Here is an 18,512-nt window from a genome sequence, read left to right on the forward strand (position 1 = left end):
TCTCCGCTACTTCCTCGTAACGTTGTTTCTTGGGTTACTTCCTCTTTTACGTTGTTTTCTCGGTTACTTCCTCTTAACGTTGTTTATTCCGTTACTTCCTGGTAACGTTGTTTTCTCCGTTACTTCCTGGTAACGTTGTTTTCTCCGTTACTTCCTGGTAACGTTGTTTTTCCCTTCAGGCTGCTGTAACGTGATCTGCTCGGATAAAACGGGAACTCTGACGAAGAACGAGATGACGGTCACTCAGCTTTTCACGTCAGACGGACTCCACGCCGAGGTCTGAACTCCCTTTATCTCGGAAGAGTTCATTTCCTTAAGAGTCTCCGGCAACATGGAGGCTTAGTGTGTTTCTCATCATTTAAAGAGTCTCCAACTCAGGTTTTACAGAATATCAGATACATTCTGGTTTTACGTTATTTTCTTTATTTGTTAATACTTTTTGCTAAGAGATTCACATTGTACATCTTAATGAATTAGCTTGATTTATAAATAACAACAAATAATGATTTTAAGAGTCTCACATTTTAATATTAGAGAAATTCTGATTTATTTATCTTTTATATACGTTACCGTTTACGTATTTTCACGTAAAGGAATATCTTTAATCTCTTACATTTGTCTGGTTTTTGTTAACAGTTTTTTAAAGGGGGATTAGAAGCCGATGTTTGCCTTTTTTTACATAGAACCTTTTTCAACACTTTCTTTAGTGGGTCCTTGTTGTCTGAGAGTTGTTAAGATAAGATAAGAAGTACTTTATTGAATTAAAATACCAAATAATATCCGCATTTCACAATCTGATCGATACGAAAGTGCTGCATTCAGAATAATACCATGCAGAATAATAGTGGAATATTAGTGGTGCACCGACTCTTACCCAATTTATTTAAAACCTTTACTTTACAGATTTGGATCATTTCTCTTTTGTTGTGTTCATGAATGTGTTTAATTACTGAGACGTGTCACAGACTGTAGTAAAACCAAACCTAGACTCATATTCTGGCTTTTTTTTACATAGAACCTTTTTAAACACTTTCCTTAGTGGGTCCTTGTTGTCTGAGAGTTGATAAGATAAGAAGTGCTTTATTGAATTAAAGGTCCCATGTCATTTCCACTGATCATAATTCCATTGTTGAGGTCTACTAGAATAGATTTATATTGTTCAATGTTCCAAACTCACATTGGTTTCTCAGCATCTCTGTAAACTACGTGTATTCACTGAATTTCACTCTCTGCCTTTAACGGCTCGTTGTAGCTCCAATAGCTCCAGCCCCCCCCCCCCTCCCTGTGAGCACAGTGTGCTCTGATTGGTCGGGACGTTGTGAATCGCGCTGAACTCCGTGGAGGTGTTGTTTCCTTGTTTAGCGATACACAGCGAAACACAGCCAAACTCATCCTGAGCACACACAAAGTCACAGCCGAAGCAATAAGTGTGGCTTGACTTTCAACCTTTTTAAACACTTTCCTCAGTGGGTCCTTGTTGTCTGAGAGTTGTTAAGATAAGAAGTGCTTTATTGAATTAAAAGTCTAGAAATAAACATTCTGAAATATAAACATCTCAATAGAAATAAAACAGCATTACATAAAAAGTAGAAAATATACATGTTGAACTACGAATGTAACAAAATCTAAAGCAGTTAACCCCTGGGTGTGGTCTTGCAGGTGACCGGTGTGGGTTATAACGGAGCGGGAGACGTGTTGGTGGACGGAGAAATCATCCACGGCTTCTCCTGCCCCTCCGTCAGCAAGATCGTGGAGGTGAGTCCGGAGGAAACCAAATCAATATAATTCTACAAACATGAGAGATTACGGTAAACATCTGCACGATGAACTGCTCTCAATAACAACATTAAATATGTTAAAATGTGTGTGTGTTTTAGGTTGGATGTGTGTGTAACGACTCGGTCATCAGGAATCAGAATCTGCTGGGACGACCGACGGAGGGTGCGCTCATCGCCCTCGCCATGAAGGTACACACACACACACACACTTTTTATTTTCACTAGCATTTTCTCATTTCTTTTTCTATTCTCAAGCTTTTACATTTATTTTCTCAAGTTCTTTTATTTCAATTGAATTCAACAATCTTTTTAAATGTTATCGTTGTTTTCTGATGCTGCAATTTAAAATGTTATAGTTGTTACTTCTTGATTCGATTGTATCTTCATTAACGTGTGTGTGTGTGTGTGTGTGTGTGTGTGTGTGTGTGTGTGTGTGTGTGTGTGTGTGTGTGTGTGTGTGTGTGTGTGTGTGTGTGTGTGTGTGTGTGTGTGTGTGTGTGTGTGTGTGTGTGTGTGTGTGTGTGTGTGTGGTGTGTGTGTGTGTGTGTGTGTGTGTGTGTGGTGTGTGTGTGTGTGTGTGTGTGTGTGTGTGTGTGTGTGTGTGTGTGTGTGTGTGTGTGTGTGTGTGTGTGTGTGTGTGTGTGTGTGTGTGTGTGTGTGTGTGTGTGTCTCTCTCTCTCAGATGGGTCTGGAGGGTCTGCAGCAGGACTTTGTGCGTCTGGAGGAGCTTCCCTTCTCCTCGGAGCAGAAGTGGATGTCTGTGCGCTGCGTTCACCGCACGCTGCAGGTCAGCCTCCTCCACACAGAACACACTGTACTCCCACTAATACCTGTTTGTCAGAGGTATAAAGTAACTAAGTGCTGTACTTAAGTAAAACTTTGAGGTACTTGTACTTGAGTATTTCCATTTGCTACTGTGTACTTCTACTCCACTACAGTTCAGAGGTACATGGTGTACTTTTCCTCCACTACATGTATAAATACCTTTAGTTACTTCACAGATGTGGATGAATGATGTGAAATCTAATCAAGTGTTAAATCAGACTTTAGTTCCACCTGGAGTAAATCCACCAGCTACCCTGCAGTATACAAAGTATTATTGTGTCTCTCCTCATTTCTCTTTTGTTGTGGTCATGCATCTTTTTTATTTAGTGAGACATTTCACAGACTGTAGTAAAACCAAACTTAGACTTATATTCTGGAAGTTCTGTGCAAAATAATGCAAATAATATCCGCATTTCACACAATCTTATCGATCAGAAAGTGCTGCTTTCAGAATAATAGTGGAATATTAGTCTTTGTTCGAAAAATCTCACTGGAGCTTCAACATCAGGATCCATGTATTTATGATCCTCTCAAGAATGGAAGTAGTCAAAACAAAAAAAGAGAATTAGTTGGTATTTTTATCAAAATCTAAAAAATCTGACTTTTTTTCCAAAAATATAAAAATCCAGATTTTTTTCCAAATTCCCAACTTTTTCTCAAAATCCTGACTTTTTCTGAATACTTAAAAATGTTAATAATCCCTGTCCCCGGCTTGAGCTTGAACCTCAGGATCCATGTATCTGTGATCCTCTCCAGAATGGAAGGAGTCATCACATACAGAGCATCAACTAGTTCCTGAACAGTGTCCTTCACATGCTGATATCCAAGAGAGGGAGTTACACAGTCACAAGATGGAGGAACAGAAAGCAGTATTCAATGTTTACTTCAGATTAGCTCCACGTCAGAAATGAGCATGCTTGATGTCTCTCTCCATAGAGGCTGAATCATCATGTTAATCACATAGCTATCATATGCCTCAAACAGTCCTGATGCTCTTCTAGCTAATCACACATCCTGTCATGTTCACAGCTACAGTTGATACCTTTGTTATCATGTTACTCTCATGTTGGAAGAGGACATTCAGTGTTTTCACAACAGTCCTGCCCCGACTCTTACCTCATGATATCTTCTGCTTGTGTATGCCCCCCCCCCCTCCCTCCAGGATAAGCCTGCCGTGTACTTCCTGAAGGGGGCGTACGAGCAGGTGATCCGTCTCTGCAGCTGCTACAACAGCAGGGGGTCCAGCCTGCCCCTGACCCCCCAGCAGAGGGAGCTGTACCAGCAGCAGATCAGCTACATGGGCTCTGCAGGCCTCAGGGGTAAATACAATACCATGGAAATGTACTGCCATATTTAAAAACGTAATTTATTTGAGTGTACTTCCCACTGCTGTAAGGGGCTGGAAACGGTTTGAATTTAACGGGCGAATGTGTCGGAAACCTGTTGATTAAAAGCTATTTTTACAGATGTAGAAATACACTCGATGTGATGTAAAAATATTGAACGTTTTATTGCTTATTTCTGCCTTGAAAACACACGTTCTCCATATCTCTCTCCTGCAGTGCTGGGGTTTGCGTCCGGCTCGGAGCTGGGCAGCCTGACCTTCCTGGGTCTGGTGGGAATCATCGACCCCCCGAGGTCAGGGGTCAAAGAGGCCATCGGGAAGCTCATCAACTCTGGGGTCGCCATCAAGATGATCACCGGGGACTCGCAGGAGACCGCCGTGTCCATCGGTCAGAGAAACAAACGCACAATCATCTTTTCTGGTCGATTTTTAAAGTGTTACGGGACTCAACACTGCCATTTAAGACCCTAGACATGTCAGAAATCGACTAGTTGTTTAGCTATTATCTGCATATGCTAATTAATGCAACATATGCTATTTATATCGTGTAAATCTCCCAACATATGCAGGTTAGTTTCTATGTGCTGGAGACCCTACTGTACATTTCCATGATAACACTTAGGGGTCCTCAACATTTCTAATAAATGTAAATAATAAAATAAAATACAACTGGAATAACCGGAGTGTTCCCTTCTCTCTGCAGCCAGTCGTCTGGGTCTGTACTCTAAAGGCAGCCGCTGTCTCTCCGGAGACGAGGTGGATCACCTGGACCTGCAGCAGCTCTCCAGCATCGTCTCCAGGGTGAGAACAACTCTTTACTTTAAGACGGGTTTTCTTTCCTAGAAGAAAATCTGAAAAAGAGGGTCGTCTTTTATCCGGGGTCTAGACTTTTCGATGTAATTACACAGTCACAACAACAGATGGCGCCAAACGAGTGTTCAGAGACACCGTCTTAAAGTAACAGGACAACAGGAGAGAGAGAGAGACAGAGACGAACTCCAACACAGTGGATCTAAATAGAGTGGTGCAGGGACGAGTCCTAAAACCCAGAAGTGAGTCAGCATTTCACCACTTCCTGTTCCCTCGTCTCAGAGCCAATGGGATCTCTCCATCGGAGTGTGGAAGATAACTGGAACTAAGGTCTGTGGTTGAGACACATTGAAGAGACGGATCACGTTTTGTTCTACGACATTAAATCATCAGCAGAGACCCCACTGGAGATTTCTGAAGAGTTGACATGTCTGAAAAACGATGGTTGTTACCAAGTGGCTGAATAGGACTACAGAAGTCGTGGAGGCCGTTGTACGTCATTACGCCGAACACGTGAACACTCCTCTAAGTTTGTTTACCTGCCTCCTGCAGACTGTTCAAACAAACGCTTCAACTCGTTCCATTTAGAGTCTGTATGTTTGAATATGGATCTGAAGTCGGTGTGACGTTGAAGTCGTGCTGCTGGACTCGGCTGTAGTTCCTTCTTAGCATAGCGTTAGCATTTAGCTTCTGGACATTAGAGTTATGATTCCAACATTATGAAAGTAGGGTAGACATGTGGAGATTATCCGGATGAACAAAACGTGCATCTATCAAACAGGTTCGTTTTCCACAGATCTTATTTTGAGCTATTTTCCTAAATCCTCTGGAGAAATCCCGTTGCTTTTTTGTCGAGGGAACCAGCAGCTTCCTTCAGGGTAAATACGTCATCCCTGCACCGCTCTATAGATCTCTATTGGGCAAGTTATTAAACAAGAGAGGCAAAGTTACGAGAGAGAGAGAGAGCATCATAAAGGGGTTCAGGAAATGCTGCGTATGAAATGCAACGGATGGCAGCGAGGAAGACTTCACATTTGAACACAATGTGTGAAATTGTTTTCTTTATAAAAACAAGAGTTGGTCTTCAAAAAGGCATTTTTCCATAAATGAGTCTTGAGACAGAGGGTCGTCTTATATTCGGGTCGATACGGTAATTCACACTTGATCCTCCTGCCTCTCTCGAACCGGTTGTTATCAAATATCAAAGATATTCTCAGTTTTTCCTGCTGCTTCTTGTTTTGTGTTTTTCTGAATGAAAGGCGTCTCCTGTCTTCACAGATAGCCGTGTTTTATCGAGCCAGTCCCCGACACAAGCTGAAGATCGTCAAGGTGAGCAGGAGGAACACAAAGACTAACTCATATCCACTCATGTCTGCCCTATGACGAGACCAATGTCCGGGTATCCAGTTAGAAATAGAGATAGTTAGCTTTCTTCATATCAACCAGCCAACATCTACTTTACATAGAGTAAATAAAAACACTCCCTTGAATGCTAAATCACATATAAAATGAAAAATAGTTGATGCTATTTTCTACATACACCCATATTACACATTAATACACTTTATTACGTCCATGCAAGACCGTTATTACACCCTATTACACCTGTATTAAGCCTCTATTAAGCCTGTATTACACCATTATTACACCGTCATAGCACCATTATTACACCCATTTTACAAGATAATTACGCCAACATTATTACACTCTTATTACACCCATATTTAACCCGTGTTACACTGTAATACACCCCTATTAGATCTGTATTAAAGCCTTATTACACCTGTCATTTCACCGTTATCATACCCATTTTACAAGATAATTACAATTACACCAACATTACGCATTAATACACACTTATTACATCCATGTCAGACCAATATTACACTGTCATACACCTTAATTACCTCCTTATTAAACCCATGTTACACCGTCATTACACCGTCATTACACTGTCATTAATTACACCGTCATTAATTACACCGTCATTACACTGTTATTAATTACATTGTCATTACACGGTCATTAATTACACCGTCATTACACTGTCATTAATTACACCGTCATTAATTACACCGTCATTAATTACACCGTCATTACACCGTCATTACACCGTCATTAATTACACCGTCATTACACCGTCATTACACCGTCATTAATTACACCGTCATTACACGGTCATTAATTACACCGTCATTACACTGTCATTAATTACACCGTCATTAATTACACCGTCATTAATTACACCGTCATTACACCGTCATTACACCGTCATTAATTACACCGTCATTACACCGTCATTAATTACACCGTCATTACTTACACCGTCATTACACTGTCATTAATTACACCGTCATTTATTACACCGTCATTACACTGTCATTAATTACACCGTCATTAATTACACCGTCATTACACCGTCATTAATTACACCGTCATTTATTACACCGTCATTACACTGTCATTAATTACACCGTCATTACACTGTTATTAATTACACCGTCATTACACCGTCATTACACCGTCATTACACCGTCATTAATTACACCGTCATTACACCGTCATTAATTACACCGTCATTTATTACACTGTTATTAATTACACTGTCATTACACCGTCATTACACCGTCATTAATTACACCGTCATTACACCGTCATTACACCATCATTAATTACACCGTCATTACACCGTCATTAATTACACCGTCATTTATTACACTGTTATTAATTACACCGTCATTACACTGTCATTACACCGTCATTACACCGTCATTAATTACACCGTCATTACACCGTCATTACACCATCATTACACCGTCATTAATTACACCGTCATTAATTACACCGTCATTACACCGTCATTAATTACACCGTCATTAATTACACCGTCATTACACTGTCATTACACCGTCATTAATTACACCGTCATTACACCGTCATTACACCGTCATTAATTACACCGTCATTACACTGTCATTACACCGTCATTAATTACACCGTCATTACACTGTCATTACACCGTCATTAATTACACCGTCATTACACCGTCATTACACCGTCATTAATTACACCGTCATTACACTGTCATTACACCGTCATTAATTACACCGTCATTACACCGTCATTACACCGTCATTAATTACACCGTCATTAATTACACCGTCATTAATTACACCGTCATTACACCGTCATTAATTACACCGTCATTACACCGTCATTAATTACACCGTCATTACACCGTCATTAATTACACCGTCATTACACCGTCATTAATTACACCGTCATTACACCGTCATTCATTACACCGTCATTACACCGTCATTACACCCATTAGACACATGGCCACAGCCTGTCAGATGACCCAGCATACAGAAACCCTTTAAGGCTCAACAATACGTCCCGCTGTGTGTGTTTGCGTCCTTCTCCCTGTAGTCTCTGCAGAACATCGGCGCCGTGGTGGCCATGACGGGAGACGGGGTGAACGACGCCGTGGCGCTGAAGGCGGCCGACATCGGCGTGGCGATGGGTCGGACCGGCACCGACGTCTGCAAGGAGGCGGCCGACATGATCCTGGTGGACGACGACTTCCAGACCATCATGTGAGGAGCCGGGGGATAACACTATTATTTAATCGTGCAGGAACAATGGCCAACCAGAGGGGGGAAGTAGTGGATTACAAATACTGCGTTACTCCGCTACTTATTTTCCTGACGACTTTTTGCTTTGGCTTCTACTTTCCAAGCAGGCTGGTTCCTTTAGTCTGAATGTGTGTTTGGTGCGTGATCATTATTCTTTAGAGTCATTGCGTGCCTATTGATTTGAACACGATCCGTGTATCCATCACTTCCTGGTCTTCTCTAAAGAAGAGGGACCAATGGAAATGTTGTCATGTTGCCGTTGTTCAGCATGGAAACATTCATTAGCTAACAATGACATTATTGTTCTATTAATATAAAGGGAGGTCAGGTACTCTTTAAAGCAGCTGCTAGTTATGGGTACTTTTTACTGAAGTACATTTCAAAGCCTCTTTACTTTTACTTGAGTAAAGAAGTTTAGTCAGTACTTCTACTTTTACCAGAGTATTTTTAAACACGAGTATCTGTACTTCTACTTGAGTAAAGGATGTGTGTACTCTTGCCCTCTCTGCCTTTGACCTCTAACCCATCACAGCTTCCTCTCCTGCTGCTATTTATTACATTTGTACTTTATTATTTACCCCTCTTCTTTGTTTGTTTGTTCACCATGTAAAGCGGCCTTGGGTCCCTTGAAAGGCGCTATACAAATGTAATCTATTGTTATTAAAGACTCGCGTTCTGTTCTTCCCTTCCAGGTCGGCCATCGAGGAAGGAAAGGGAATTTATAACAACATCAAAAACTTTGTGCGCTTCCAGCTGAGCACGTGAGTGACACAACAGTGAAACACAGACGATCCAAATGACAACTTAAATTAAAGTAAGGTCCTGAGCCAGCCCTAACGTTAAGCTTTAGAGACGTTGTCTTTTAACCCCTAAGCACCCACGGAGACACGTACGGGACATTTAAATGTTCTGGAGAGTTCATTATTCAGCTTTAGTCCCTCAGTGACACACCCTGAACAGTCCGGGGGGTCCTGGGCCGGGTCATGTGACTTTGTGTTCCCATGACAACATGTCCAAGATGTCCATGTGCCAGGTCATGCATACTTGCCAACCCTCCCGATTTTCGCGGGAGACTCCCGATTTCATAGCCCTCTCCCGGTTTCCTCCCGGGGTCATATTTCTCCCGATTTCTGACAAAATCAGATTTACACACGACTGTTTCCACTCTGACTTTATTACAGCTACACCATTGTTTGGTTTCCATGGTAGCGCGTCTCTTTAGTAGCGTGCGCAAATGAAATGCTCCCGATTTCTGAGGTCTCAAGGTTGGCAAGTATGAGACATAGCTAGATGATCAAATTGATATGAAACAAATGAGATAAATATCGCTGGGACATTAATGTCACATCGGGACTTTAACCTTAAAACTTATGTCACGATTAAATACTATATATATTATATACTTATTTAGAACTTGAATTGACTGAAAGTGGGCTTATTACGGTCCTGAGGATGAAGGCTGGCATGATTCTGCTGCAGAGCGTTCACCACCACCTGTGTTTAGTTTCCGTGCCCTCAGCGTTCACCACAGCAGGCATTGCTCACTTCCTTCTGACGCTTTCAACCGTCTGCACCAGGCAGGGTGTTTACTGCAAACTCAAAGAGTGGGGGAGGATGTTAACATGTAGTAAAAGTACTGTGAAAGTACTCAAAGTCCTGGATTCAAAACTAAAATGAAAGTATTTTATTATTATTATCAGCAAAATGCACTTAGAGTAGAAGTTTTGTTTACAGTTAGAAATATGATGATGATCTGCGCAGTTAATTTAGCTGATTCAATTATATTTAGTTCATATATTCTTCAATTCAAAGAATGTTGAAACAAATCAAAACCAAAAAATCATCTTCATTCATTAAATTATTGATAAGAATGACTTTACCAAACGAATGTCACTTTTCAGATCTCTGACACTAGGGGGCGCTACTTTTCAGAATTGTGTTCGATGTGGTCTTTTTTAGTCTAAATGATGTTCCCCTCAATTTAAACCCAACGAAAGAAATTAGTTTTTGTGTTAAAGCTCACCTATTATGCAAAATCCACTTCTCCATGTCTCTCTACATCAACATGTGTCCCCTCTTCTTCATGTCTCTTCTACATCAACACGTGTCCCCTCTTCTTCATGTCTCTTCTACATCAACATGTGTCCCCTCTTCTTCATGTCTCTCTACATCAACATGTGTCCCCTCTTCTCCATGTCTCTTCCTACATCAACATGTGTCCCTCTTCTTCATGTCTCTTCTACATCAACATGTGTCCCTCTTCTTCATGTCTCTTCTACATCAACATGTGTCCCCTCTTCTCATGTCTCTTCTACATCAACATGTGTCCCCTCTTCTCCATGTCTCTTCTACATCAACATGTGTCCCCTCTTCTTCATGTCTCTTCTACATCACAACATGTGTCCCCTCTTCTTCATGTCTCTTCTCTACATCAACACGTGTCCCCTCTTCTTCATGTCTCTTCTACATCAACATGTGTCCCCTCTTCTCCATGTCCTCTTCTACATCAACATGTGTCCCCTCTTCTCCATGTCTCTTCTACATCAACAATGTTCCGCCCATCTTCTTCATGTCTCTTCTACATCAACATGTGTCCCCTCTTCTTCATGTCTCTTCTACATCAACATGTGGTCCCCTCTTCTTCATGTCTCTTCTACATCAACATGTGTCCCCTCTTCTTCATGTCTCTTCTACATCAACATGGTCCCCTCTTCTTCATGTCTCTTCTACATCAACATGTGTCCCCTCTTCTTCATGTCTCTTCTACATCAACATGTGGCCCCTCTTCTTCATGTCTCTTCTTACAATCAACATGTGTCCCCTCTTCGTCATGTCTCTTCCACATCAACATGTGTCCCCTCCTTCTTCATGTCCTTCTACATCACATGTGTCCCCTCTTCTTCATGTCTCTTCTACATCAACATGTGTCCCCTCTTCTTCATGTCTCTTCTACATCAACATGTGTCCCTCTTCTTCAATGTCCTCTTCTACAGCAACATGTTCCCCTCTTCTCATTCTACTTACATCAACATGTGTCCCCTCTTCTTCATGTCTCTTCTATCATCAACATGTGTCCCCTCTTCTTCATGCTCCGTTCTTACATCACATGTGTCCCCTCTTCCTTCATGTCTCTTCTCATCAAACATGTGTCCCCTCTTCTTCATGTCTCTTCTACATCAACATGTGTCCCCCTCTTCTTCATGTCTCTTCTACATCAACATGTGTCCCCTCTTCTTCATGTCTCTTCTACATCAACATGTGTCCCCTCTTCTTCATGTCTCTTCTACATCAACATGTGTCCCCCTTCTCATGTCTTTCTACATCAACATGTGTCCCCTCTCTTCTTCATGTCTCTTCTACATCAACATGTGTCCCCTCTTCTTCATGTCTCTTCTACATCAACATGTGTCCCCTCTTCTTCATGTCTCTTCTACATCAACATGTGTCCCCTCTTCTTCATGTCTCTTTCTACATCAACATGTGTCCCCTCTTCTTCATGTCTCTTCTACATCAACATGTGTCCCCTCTTCTTCATGTCTCTTCTACATCAACATGTGTCCCCTCTCTCATGTCTCTCTGTCTTCTACATCAACATGTGTCCCCTCTTCTTCATGTCTCTTCTACATCAACATGTGTCCCCTCTTCTCATGTCTCTTCTACATCAACATGTGTCCCCTCTTCTTCATGTCTCTTCTACATCAACATGTGTCCCCTCTTCTTCATGTCTCTTCTACATCAACATGTGTCCCCTCTTCTTCATGTCTCTTCTACATCATCAACATGTGTCCCCTCTTCTTCATGTCTCTTCTACATCAACATGTGTCCCCTCTTCTTCATGTCTCTTCTACATCAACATGTGTCCCCTCTTCTTCATGTCTCTTCTACATCAACGTGTCCCCTCTTCTTCATGTCTCTTCTACATCAACATGTGTCCCCTCTTCTTCATGTCTCTTCTACATCAACATGTGTCCCCTCTTCTTCATGTCTCTTCTACATCAACATGTGTCCCCTCTTCTTCATGTCTCTTCTACATCAACATGTGTCCCCTCTTCTTCATGTCTCCTACATCAACATGTGTCCCCTCTTCTTCATGTCTCTTCTACATCAACATGTGTCCCCTCTTCTTCATGTCTCTTCTACATCAACATGTGTCCCCTCTTCTTCTCTACTCATGTCTCTTCTCTTACATCAACATGTGTCCCCTCTTCTTCATGTCTCTTCTACATCAACATGTGTCCCCTCTTCTTCATGTCTCTTCTACATCAACATGTGTCCCCTCTTCTTCATGTCTCTTCTACATCAACATGTGTCCCCTCTTCTTCATGTCTCTTCTACATCAACATGTGTCCCCTCTTCTTCATGTCTCTTCTACATCAACATGTGTCCCCTCTTCTTTCATGTCTCTTCTACATCAACATGTGTCCCCTCTTTCATTCACCATGTGTCCCCTCTTCTTCATGTCTCTTCTACATCAACATGTGTCCCCTCTTCTTCATGTCTCTTCTACATCAACATGTGTCCCCTCTTCTTCATGTCTCTTCTACATCAACATGTGTCCCCTCTTCTTCATGTCTCTTCTACATCAACATGTGTCCCCTCTTCTTCATGTCTCTTCTACATCAACATGTGTCCCCTCTTCTCATGTCCTCTTCTACATCAACATGTGTCCCCGTCTTCTTCAGGTCTCTTCTACATCAACATGTGTCCCCTCGTCTTCATGTCTCTTCTACATCAACATGTGTCCCCTCTTCTTCTTCATGTTCTCTTACATCAACATGTGTCCCCTCTTCTCCATGTCTCTTCTACATAACATGTGTCCCCTCTTCTCCATGTCTCTTCTACATCAACATGTGTCCCCTCTTCTCCATGTCCTTCTTCTACATCAACATGTGTCCCCTCTTCTCCATGTCTCTTCTCCATCAACATGTGTCCCCTCTTCTTCCATGTCTCTTTCTACCTCAACATGTGTCCCCTCTTCTCCATGTCTCTTCTACATCAACATGTGTCCCCTCTTCTTCATGTCTCTTCTACATCAACATGTGCCCCTCTTCTTCACGTCTCTTTCTACAATCAACATGTGTCCCCTCTTCTCATGTCTCTTCTACATCAACATGGTCCCCTCTTCTTTCATGTCTCTTCTACATCAACATGTGTCCCCTCTTCTTCATGTCTCTTCTACATCAACATGTTCCCCTCTTCTCCATTCTCCTTCTACATCAACATGTGTCCCCTTCTTCTTCATGTCTCTTCTACATCAACATGTGTCCCCTCTTCTTCATGTCTCTTCTACATCAACATGTGTCCCCTCTTCTTCATGTCTCTTCTACATCAACATGTGTCCCCTCTTCTTCATGTCTCTTCTACATCAACATGTGTCCCCTCTTCTTCATGTCTCTTCTACATCAACATGTGTCCCCTCTTCTTCATGTCTCTTCTACATCAACATGTGTCCCCTCTTCTTCATGTCTCTTCTACATCAACATGTGTCCCCTCTTCTTCATGTCTCTTCTACATCAACATGTGTCCCCTCTTCTTCATGTCTCTTCTACATCAACATGTGTCCCCTCTTCTTCATGTCTCTTCTACATCAACATGTGTCCCCTCTTCTTCATGTCTCTTCTACATCAACATGTGTCCCCTCTTCTTCATGTCTCTTCTACATCAACATGTGTCCCCTCTTCTTCATGTCTCTTCTACATCAACATGTGTCCCCTGATTCTTCCATGTCTCTTCTACAAGTCAACATGTGTCCCCTCTTCTTCATGTCTCTTCTACATCAACATGTGTCCCCTCTTCCTTCATGTCTCTTCTACATCAAACATGTGTCCCCCTCTTCTTCATGTCTCTTCTACATCAACATGTGTCCCCTCTTCTTCATGTCTCTTCTACATCAACATGTGTCCCTCTTCTTCATGGCTCTTCTAACATCAACATGTGTCCCCGTCTTCTCCATGTCTCTTCTACATCAACATGTGTCCCCTCTTCTTCATGTCTCTTCTACAAATCACATGTGTCCCCTCTCTTCATGTCTCTTCTACATCAACATGTGTCCCCTCTTCTTCATGTCTCTTCTACATCAACATGTGTCCCCCCTCTTCTTCAATGTCTCTTCTACATCAACATGTGTCCCTCTTCTTCATGTCTCTTCTACATCAACATGTGTCCCCTCTTCTTCATGTCTCTTCTACATCAACATGTGTCCCCTCTTCTTCATGTCTCTTCTACATCAACATGTGTCCCCTCTTCTTCATGTCTCTTCTACATCAACATGTGTCCCTCTTCTTCATGTCTCTTCTACATCAACATGTGTCCCCTCTTCTTCATGTCTCTTCTACATCAACATGTGTCCCCTCTTCTTCATGTCTCTTCTACATCAACATGTGTCCCCTCTTCTTCATGTCTCTTCTACATCAACATGTGTCCCCTCTTCTTCATGTCTCTTCTACATCAACATGTGTCCCCTCTTCTTCATGTCTCTTCTACATCAACATGTGTCCCCTCTTCTTCATGTCTCTTCTACATCAACATGTGTCCCCTTCTTCTCATGTCTCTTCTACATCAACATGTGTCCCCTCTTCTTCATGTCTCTTCTACATCAACATGTGTCCCCTCTTCTTCATGTCTCTTCTACATCAACATGTGTCCCCTCTTCTTCATGTCTCTTCTACATCAACATGTGTCCCCTCTTCTTCATGTCTCTTCTACATCAAATGTGTCCCCTCTTCTTCATGTCTCTTCTACATCAACATGTGTCCCCTCTTCTTCATGTCCTTCTACATCAACATGTGGTCCCCTCTTCTCCATGTCCTTCTACATCAACATGTGTCCCCTCTTCTTCATGTCTCTTCTACATCAACATGTGTCCCCTCTTCTTCATGTCTCTTCTACATCAACATGTGTCCCCTCTCAGTCTCTATTCTTCATGTTCTTGCTACGCTACATCAACATGTGTCCCCTCTGTGGAAAGAGACTCTGAAAGTTTCAGGAACAAAGATTCTCTCTCTTTTTGATCCATTTCTATAAAAACCTGTCTGAAAATGAGCTGAAGTTTTTCCTTGTACGATGTGAGGGTCTAAGGACAGAGGGTGTCGTATTGTCATACTGATATTTTGTACAAACTGTAAAGTCCACTGAGACAAATGTAACATTTGTGATATTGGGCTATATAAATAAACATTGATTGATTGATTGATGATTGATCAGATTTTGGCCACTTTGTGATGTCATAACGATGTTTTGGCTTCTGTAGCCATTAGCCAATCAGCAACCAAGGTAACCCCCCCACCTTATCACCTGAATCTCCTCCTAGAGCACCATTAGCCGCGTTCACACCCAGTACTTTGCCGTACTTAGTGCCCAGCACTTAGTACCCCTATGGAACTAAGTACAGATCGCGTTCACACCGGAATAAGTCCCTGAGGGAGGATTAGGCAAATGAGCCGCTGACGTCACTTCTTCTTCTTCTGCTTTGGGTTTACTGGCAGGCCGCAAACAACTTCACGGCGTATACTGCCACCCGGAGTCCCCGGCCGGAAGTCTCTGGAGTTGGGGACTTCCGAGTAAATCTTCAGAACGCCGACACCTCCTCATCTCCACCGCTCCCATGTTTTCTTTTGTGTTGCCATAAGTTAGTCTCTGCGTTTGTGCGCTGGGCTAATGCTAATGCTAATAATGCTAATGCGAGGATAATAAAATGGCGGCTCTACAAAGCATTTCAGAGTTTTACGGGGCGTGGTTTGCAATTCGCCCAGCCAATCAGAACTGGGGCACTTTTTTCCCCCAGGAGAGTACCACCTCTCAGCAGGCACTAAAAATGGGGGTAAAAGTTCCCGGCACTAAGTACTCTTTTTGGTGTGAACGCGCCATAAGGGGTACTAACGGAACTAAACGGGAAATGTACTCCGGTGTGAACGCGCCTATTGAGTTCTTTGTAACCAAATGTCTCTCAGAGGGGCGTGGGGAGGGGCTCCTTATTTTCATCTAAAGTAACAGAGAATCAGCACTTTGGAAACAGGGCTGAAACAGAGGGGATTATGGGTAATGCTGCAATGATCTGTTTGGTGTTTCAGCCAATCAGAGACAGGCTCTGGATATATCTGAGACCTGTGATATGTTGATGAGAACAGGATGATAGGGGACCTTTAACTAAAGTGATTTTGTTGCACCTCTGCAGGAGTATTGCTGCTCTGACGCTCATCTCCTTGGCGACGCTGATGAACTTTCCCAACCCGCTGAACGCGATGCAGATTCTGTGGATCAACATCATCATGGACGGCCCCCCCGCTCAGAGGTACAGGGCATCATGGGAAATGTAGTCATTGTTTCAAAAATAAAAGTGTGTGCGTGTGGATCTTTTAATCCCCCTGAGAAACGATTGTGATATCGGTCTGTGTAAATGATGTCATCGCCCAATTTGCATAATGTGTGTGTCTCTCTCTCTCTCTCTCTGTGTGTGTGTGTTCTCAGTCTGGGTGTGGAGCCCGTGGATCAGGATGTGATCCGGCAGCCCCCCCGTAATGTTCGGGACAGCATCCTGACTCGCTCCCTGCTCAGCAAAGTGCTGCTGTCGGCGTTCATCATCGTCTGTGGGACGCTCTTCGTCTTCTGGAGGGAGGTGGGTCTCCTCTTCATCAACTTGCATCTTTCGGGCTATAGATATTGGTCAAAATTATTCATGGGAGCCTGCCTGCAGGCGCCAGTCTCAGGACACCTCCACTCTGAGGACACCTCCACTCTGAGGACTCCTCCACTCTCAGGACACTTCCACTCTCAGGACAGGAAGTGCATGCACGCTAAGAATTACAGAATAAAATTGCCACTTTCCGAACAGGAAATGCACACAAATACAAAATAAAATCTTACTGACACTTATTATATCTATATATATCTATATATATTTATATAAATATATATAGATATATACCCATGGTGGGACCCCTGAGTCAGACGGTGCGTCTTGGTCACGCTTCATATCGGCCGGCCCGGGAAGGAAGAGGCACGCAGAGTGGGGGAAGTCCCCCACCCCAACGCAGCACACCCTCCCGGCCATCAGAGTCGAACCCGCAGTTCGGAGGAACCGACCGCCAGCGCACCGGCACTAGGCCGGGCCGGTGGAGGGCCTCCGATGGTGGGTCGCGTTTGCCATTCGATCAGTGAGAGGAGAGGAGAAAATGCAACAAGAATGGTCAAAATTCGTTAATATATGGATGAGTGGGGGGGGGGAATGGCTGGACACAGGCCGTGGGGGGACAGGTTGAAATAGCCAAAAAAAGACAAATCATAAAACCGGGGAAAAGTGAAAAAAAGTGTCCGAAAATAGGCCCTCGTGAGGCGGGCAGAATCCCCTGTCAACTCCCGTTACATTCCTCCATGGTGTCATTTGAGCGAAAAATGGCTAAGTCAACTTTTACGAGAACCAGGCTGGGGGGGGTCAAAAGGGCTTGACCAAGGCCGACCCAAAGTGCACGGTGGGCGGACTCATCACCTCCGTGATGAGTCCCCATTGTGATTTGAAAACTTCCATCAGACGAGTCCTTCGGGGGGCGGGGTCACTTCCTGTACTGAGAGTGGAGGTGTCCTGACAGTGGAGCCTACGCCGAAACTGTCCTGAGAGTGGAGGCCTACAGGCAGACCCCTCTCAAATTATTCATGTGTTTCTTTATTTAATCTGTCATGAAAACACAAAGTCACCAACACTCATGGTCTTTAAACAAGCCAGAAATATAAAGGTGCAGGAATGAGTCCGAGCACCCTGGCATGACTCAGCATTTTACCCCTGGTCTGGAGGTCAATGGTTTTCTGAATGTGTTTTTGGTTGTTAGCATGAAATAAGGTCTGTGGTTAACACAAGCTGAAGTGTCTAAATGAGACGATTAAACGTCATCACGCCCAACATTAGCCACCTTTAGCTTAGCGGTGGGGAAGTTAAGTCATGTGACCGTGCTGTGTTCCTTTATAGCCCAACATTTGCCTCCTTTAGATTAGCGGTGGTGACGTGAAGTCATGTGACCGTGCTGTAGTTCCTTTATTGCCCAACATTAGCCTCCTTTAGCTTAGCGGTGGGGAAGTGAAGTCATGTGACCGTGCTGTGTTCCTTTATAGCCCAACATTAGCCAC

General features: G+C 43.0%; 1 protein-coding gene across 5 annotated transcripts in view; it reads left to right on the top strand.

Annotated features, from left to right (window-relative positions):
* Positions 1–18,512, top strand: part of atp2c1 (ATPase secretory pathway Ca2+ transporting 1) — a 67,594-nt gene that overhangs the window by 42,898 nt on the left and 6,184 nt on the right. For all 5 annotated transcript variants that reach the window (XM_034201288.1, XM_034201287.1, XM_034201289.1 and 2 more), the window contains 12 exons: positions 180–277; positions 1,660–1,755; positions 1,878–1,967; positions 2,461–2,565; positions 3,766–3,922; positions 4,166–4,336; positions 4,652–4,749; positions 6,037–6,087; positions 8,191–8,357; positions 9,089–9,157; positions 16,570–16,686; positions 16,863–17,010. In XM_034201288.1, the coding sequence (XP_034057179.1) occupies positions 180–277; positions 1,660–1,755; positions 1,878–1,967; positions 2,461–2,565; positions 3,766–3,922; positions 4,166–4,336; positions 4,652–4,749; positions 6,037–6,087; positions 8,191–8,357; positions 9,089–9,157; positions 16,570–16,686; positions 16,863–17,010 (1,367 nt within the window). The remainder of the gene's footprint in view (positions 1–179; positions 278–1,659; positions 1,756–1,877; positions 1,968–2,460; positions 2,566–3,765; positions 3,923–4,165; positions 4,337–4,651; positions 4,750–6,036; positions 6,088–8,190; positions 8,358–9,088; positions 9,158–16,569; positions 16,687–16,862; positions 17,011–18,512) is intronic.

Source organism: Gymnodraco acuticeps, unplaced genomic scaffold (assembly GCF_902827175.1).
Source record: "Gymnodraco acuticeps unplaced genomic scaffold, fGymAcu1.1, whole genome shotgun sequence".
In the NCBI taxonomy this organism is placed as follows: domain Eukaryota; kingdom Metazoa; phylum Chordata; class Actinopteri; order Perciformes; family Bathydraconidae; genus Gymnodraco; species Gymnodraco acuticeps.